Consider the following 6,001-nt stretch of genomic DNA (forward strand, 5'->3'; position numbering starts at 1 on the left):
GGAGCTCAAAGTGCGTCTAGAGTTTGAGGCGCATCCACCGGTCTTCTGGCCCACTGTGCAGCGGTGCCAACCCTTTGGCAATGACTTTCACTTACTGAAATTTGCCTCTTGAAATAACCCCATTACAACTTTATTGATAAATTTTCTGGTTGATTGATTTTAGCTCTCTGGCGGGAGGTGAACTGGGTCCTTTATTGGCTGGAAATGGAATGGAGATCCTCCGCTGGGCGGCAACGAAACTGCTTCCCGGGCCGAACGGGGCCCCTCGCGCGCGAACCCAACACCAGTTAAGGCGGCTCAGCGGGGAGGGTGGGGTCAACACCGTCGTCGGCAGTTCTGAGCCGCAGTGGTGGCAGCCACGGCGGCGTAGTTGGGGTCGATCTGGAACGGGGGATTCGTAAAGTCAAACGGACCGCCTTTCGTGCTGGCATGCACCCGGACAGGACAGGGGTTCGGGGTTCAAGCGTGGTGGGTGTGGCACACACACAAGGGACGAAAACGAGAAGTGGTGAACGATACATGGAGTCGCTGTCCAAATCTCCCACAGCACGCCATGCCTGCTTTCAGAACAACATACGCATGCGACATTCACACGTCGAGGGGATACGAGTACTGCGGTGTATGGAACGGGAAGATGGACACACACAAAAAGACGTAGTCCCGCGATTTTTGACCGACTTTCAAAGTGGAAAATGACTGCCAAAAATGGCGCAACGCCCGCCTGAGCCTTATTGGATGAGGGAGGCGGCCAGGACGACACAGAAGACGAAACACACTTTGGGGACGTCACACCGGGGGTGCAGTCTTCTTCACCTTTCTACCCGAGTTGCCCATGACCAGGCCGATGGCGAAGGCGTCGATCCTCGAGTCGATGACGAAGCCGGCCTGCGCGAACGCTGCAACCAAGGTTTCAGTTTCAACACAGTGCAAACCGGAGGGTTTGAGTTTCCAGGTCAGCCTAGTGAAACCCGGGACGGGAGCTGCGCGGAGCTATCTAAGGCAGACTGTCGGTCAGGTCAAAGTCCGCGCATTGTCGTGCTAGACGGCTTCCAGTGTGCGGCACGCGCTGCAGTTTCGAACCAACGCAGTCTGCTTTCGGAGCATTCGCGATCTACATTGCGGTGTTATCGTTTGTACTATCTCCATCCCGCGCCTTGGCGACGACGCTGCCTCAAGCCGAGGACGGGGGCGGGGCTTGGGGCAAAGTGGGAGCCAGGTTGGTGGCGGTCGAAACACAGACAGACGGACGGACCGTCAGGAAGACAGACGGATGAGCAGATAGACAGCCGGACAGACGCCCACATGGACACACACACACACACACACTCGCATCGTCCGATAACCCCGGCGTGTTACATGGCGTCTTCCTTCCTCTATTGCGCGTCCCAATCTGGTCAAAACAAGCGAGGCGCTGCCGCGCTGCCCGCAATGCTCTAGGCTATCGCGGTAAACGGATCTGCCTTGTGACGCTGTCCACAGTGGGCCAGAAGACCGGCGGAGGCGGCCGAAACTCTGGACGCGTTTTGAGCTCCAGAGTCGCTAAATGGGACTCGAACCGAGCGTGTGACCCCACCAATGGATTCCTTGTTCCGAGAGCAATCCATTGGTGGGGTCACACGTTCGGTTCGAGCTCCATTCAGCGACTCTTGGCGCTCAAAACGCGTCTGGAGTGTCGGCCACCTCCACCGGTCCCCAGGCCCTCCATCCTCACCTCTGAGCTTCTCCAGCAGCTCGGACACGGGCACCAGGATGGGCACCTTGTGCCTCTCGCCGGCGGCGCGCGCGTTGATGAAGTTGTTGCCCGGCTCGTCGCCGTTGACCTCCACGGTGACGATGCGGAGCGCGCCGCCCGCCACGGCGGGGTCGGCGGCCAGCACGGGGCCCACCTTGCGGGCCGCGCCGAAGAAGCCCGTGCACTCCAGCAGCTCGCGCTCCGCGGACTGCTCCGGGGTCTCGTTCTCCAGCACCAGGCCTGGAACAGGGCGCGGTGAGCACGGCCGCCTACGCTCAGTGGGCCAGAAGACCGGTGGAGGCGGCCAAAACTCTAAAAGCGTTTTGAGCTCCTGAGTCGCTAAATGGGACTCGAACCGAACGTGTGACCCCACCAATGGATAACTCGCCGAACGAGGAATCCATTGGTGGGGTCACACGTTCGGTTCGAGTCCCACTTAGCGACTCTGGAGCTCCAAACGCGTCTGGAGTTTTGGCCGCCTCCACCGGTCTTTTGGTCCACTGTGCAACGGCCGAAGCGAGTAGGGTTGCCACCCCCAGCCTGCCTGTCGGGCACTACCTGCGCGTTGAGGTGACCGCGTCGGCGGGCTGAGGTTGGCAACCCTACACTGGGGCGTCGTGAGACGGCACTCACCGGAGGGCATCTCGATGGTGTGCTTGCTGAGGGCGGGCCGGAACTGCTTGACGAGGACCACGCAGTCGTAGTGCAGCATCCGGCGGTACCAGGCGATCACCAGCACCGAGTCGATGCGCGAGGTGGGGTTCCTGCTGATGCGGGAGCAGCCCTCCCACTGCCTGGAGCAACAGCGGGGAGTTAGCGCCGCAGCGAGAAGCCGGACGCGTTTTGAGCTCCAGAGTCGCTAAATGGGCCTCGAACCGCACGTGTGACCCCACCAATGGATTGCTCTCCGAACGAGGAATCCATTGGTGGGGTCACTCGCTCGGTTCGAGTCCTGTTTAGCGACTCTGGAGCTCAAAACGCGTCCAGAGTTGTGGCCGCCGCGGCCGCGCACCTGGCGGGAGCCCCTGCAGTGGAGCGGGTAGGCCGTCCCGCCACGGCCGCGCGCGGAGCGGCGTGCCTACGCCGCATTACCATTACCATTACGGGCCAGACGCGTCCACCTACCTGCTGACGCCGTCCGGGTCGATGTAGGTGATCTGTGAGAGCTGCAGCCAGTCGCCCCTGGCGAGCACCTTCTCGCCCACCACCCTGGAGCCGTCGTCCGTGGTGTCCGTGGTGCCGTGGCTCAGCTTCCTGGGCATGGCCATGGGCACCGTCATCTCGTCCATGATGTCGTCCTCGGCGGGCAGCCGCCGCAGCACGTCCAGCCCCGCGTTCATCTGCACGCCCTGGGCAAGGATTGGGTAAAGGCTTAGCTGAGTGGGTTGGCGGGCCGAGAGAGAGACAGAAAAAGGGGGCTTCTGGAAAGGCCGCGGGCCTTACATCACAAGCGTGGCGATACGACGGCGTCAATGAGATGACCGCGTACTATCAACGCGACGCGACGGGGGTCTCCAAGGGAAGATGGCGGCGCGGCGCCACAGTGGGCCAGAAGACCGGTGGAGGCGGCCAAAACTCGAGGCGCGTTTTGAGCTCCAGAGTCCCTATATGGGACTCGACGCGAGCGTGTGACCCCACCAATGGATTGCTCTCCGAACGAGGAATCCATTGGTGGGGTCACACGTTCGGTTCGAGTCCCATTTAGCGACTCTGGAGCTCAAAACGCGTCCGGGGGTTTGACCGCCTCCACCGGTCTTCCGGCCCACTGTGGGGCGGGCGCGGGCAGTGTAAAACCAACTTCATTTATCGAGCGATTGCGGCGTTGCGCAAAACCTGGCCGCGCAAATAGCAATGCCCCACCAAGGCCTGCCATCCCAGCCTCCCGATCAAGGCGAGTCAAGGCTGTGGGAGTTTAGTGCACTGTAAACAATGTTATCACTCGAAACCCGCCAAGGACTGGGTGGCAGGCTCGACCGCTTCGCCCGCACCAAGGTTCGAACCACTGACCGCCTGCTTCTCAGCCGGCAGGAGCGTGATGGCAAGTCAGAGTTCGCTCTCGAATGAGATGAAATCGATTCAGTCGCACCCTACAGACAGCCGATCGGCAACTATCTCTAGAACCCCTCGTCTTGAAATTTGACTCGCGTCTCCGAAGAAACAATACGCCGTGCAAAATTTCCCCGCGCGTTGTGTAAACGACATTTATCTCACGACTGTGTCCACACACCATGACTAGACATGCAGTTCGAGTTACACTCCCCCTCCTTTTTTTTTTTTTTTTTTTTTCTCCTCGTTGCTCGTTATCGGCGTGACGACAGTTCTTCGCGTCAGGTTCTGATGTCAATGGAGATCATCGATAGTCGGCCCGAGGAGCAGACGAAAACACAATTCTCGAAACCACCGCAATTTTATTTCCCACGTTGGTATGGCAACCAAAAGTCGGGTCTTTGGTCATGTGGCGATTAGCGACCATGGTAATTTTTTTTTTCGAGAATCTTTTCCGGTATGGAAAAAAATGCGGGTGGTCGCCATGGTAACGGAACTTTAGCTGCGAGGGTTGCGAATGGCATAATGCTTATCGTGTGTTTTCGGCTTGTTTTCCGTTTGTTTTCGGCTCGCCCTTCTCGGCTCCACTTATCGTCGGCAGATTACGTGGCCCAATCAACAACAATAGTGGAGGCGCTGTTGAAATCAGGTGACCGGGCGGCCCGGCAGGGCGCTGGTTTCTATGAGGGCGACGTGGCGAGGTTGTTTTTGCAGTGCGGTTGCAGGCCTGCAGTGCCCGCTGCAGGCTTCACTGCCAGGAGCTTAAAGCCACGAGTTACAACAATTCGAGTTCGAGAGCCAGAAACTTGGAAAACTTAACAGACTTAACAGATTCTGAGAACGGATCGGTTGTGGACCCGTAGTGCCAACACAATGCGTCAGGCAGACGGACCTCTTCCCGATTGGTTGTGCTTCAGGAGCTTCACGATCGTTGAAAAATGGGATGATATGCGGGGATTCGAACCGAAGACCGGCTCCCAGGGGTTGGCGTGCTACCGTACTTCTAAATTTACTTAGATTTACTTAAATTTACTTTGGAAACTTCAATGAAATGCGGTAAAAATGCTCGCCATCAGTAGGCTGGTGAATAAAACTGCTCCCTTCGGTTGAGAAGAAGTAAAGGATGCCGATCGATTTGGATGTCGAGTTGGGTTTACCCACGCGTATCTTGAATGGAGGTAGGCTCCCTGTATTTTTGTGCGGGAGGTATGGGCAGCTTTCGCTATTCTCCAGCCCAAACCCAAACGCCCCAAACGCTTCAGTCCAATCGGGTACTCACCAAGTTTCCTGCGGGAATTTTCGAAGCCTTGTCTGCGACCTGCTTGACAGCGGAGTCCTCTGCTTCTTCGGCTGCTGCTGCGCGGAGAGGTGCTGTGAGTCTCTCGTCGGGCGATAGCTCAAGACTGGTGGCCGCTCCGAGGCCCGCAGCCCCCACGACCCCGAGACTCCCCCCCCCCCCCAAGCCACGCCCGTCAGAAGTGACCCCTCCTCCCCTGTCTCCTCCCGAACCAAGTTCGCATTAAGACACGTGCTGATACTTATCGCCATGCCGTGTTTCTCACGAGCTGCAGCACGCCTGCAGCACTATTTGCCTGCCAATTATTTTTTTTTTTTATTTTTTGTGTCGGGCTTGGCGATACAGTGCGAAATAGTTGCTCGATCACAGAAGTCGTGATGATGACTAAACCGAAAGGCTAAAAAAGAGAGGAGTTGCAGAAGGGACGATTTCGATAATTAGTTCTCTATGCTCTGTTTCCTTGCCGAAGAAAAACTTATCACTTCCCTTGTTCTTGTTCCCCCGCCTTTTTTGGCAAGTCTATGGGTCGTTTTCTAGACAGAAGTCGTCAGGAGCGTGCACGGTAATGGTTCCTGGTTTTGCCAGGAACTCCGTGGAAGTCGCCTATATCTCTGCCATTGGCCTCCTGGGGAAACCAGGTACCGTTTTTAGCGTGTAGCTTGCCTAAAAGCCTTTCGGTTAGGCCAGGTTAAGTCCGTCGCCGAGGCTAAGCGCGCCTTGGACCTTCGCTCCGACGTCATCCACTCCACTGGATCGTTGCCCCTTCGTATCACGATACACACCAGTCTTTTATTTCCGTCAGACCCAACAAAACCTAACCAAGGCTCCCTTTTTTCCGAGTGCTTCTTTTGACGCCCTGATTCTTTTCTTTTTCTCCTTTTTTCATTCTGTATCGGTTTAGATTTAACTTGGACTTGCTGTGCGAC

General features: G+C 57.2%; 1 protein-coding gene across 2 annotated transcripts; it reads right to left on the reverse strand.

Annotated features, from left to right (window-relative positions):
* Positions 1–108: 108 nt before the first annotated feature.
* Positions 109–5,207, reverse strand: LOC117645005 (ADP-sugar pyrophosphatase-like). Of its 2 annotated transcripts, none has more exons than XM_034384870.1 (6): positions 5,058–5,207; positions 2,858–3,081; positions 2,366–2,526; positions 1,712–1,972; positions 814–896; positions 109–381 (listed from the first exon to the last, which is right to left on the reverse strand). In XM_034384870.1, the coding sequence occupies exons 2-6, from the start codon at positions 3,070–3,072 to the stop codon at positions 316–318; spliced, it is 786 nt and encodes a 261-aa protein (XP_034240761.1). In that variant the 5' UTR covers positions 3,073–3,081; positions 5,058–5,207; the 3' UTR covers positions 109–315. The 2 variants fall into 2 exon arrangements, with proteins under 2 accessions (XP_034240761.1, XP_034240762.1); XM_034384871.1 differs by lacking the exon at positions 5,058–5,207 and adding an exon at positions 3,176–3,294.
* Positions 5,208–6,001: the final 794 nt, after the last annotated feature.

The sequence above is a fragment of the Thrips palmi genome, unplaced genomic scaffold (genome assembly GCF_012932325.1).
Source record: "Thrips palmi isolate BJ-2018 unplaced genomic scaffold, TpBJ-2018v1 HiC_scaffold_18, whole genome shotgun sequence".
Taxonomy (NCBI): Eukaryota; Metazoa; Arthropoda; class Insecta; order Thysanoptera; family Thripidae; genus Thrips; species Thrips palmi.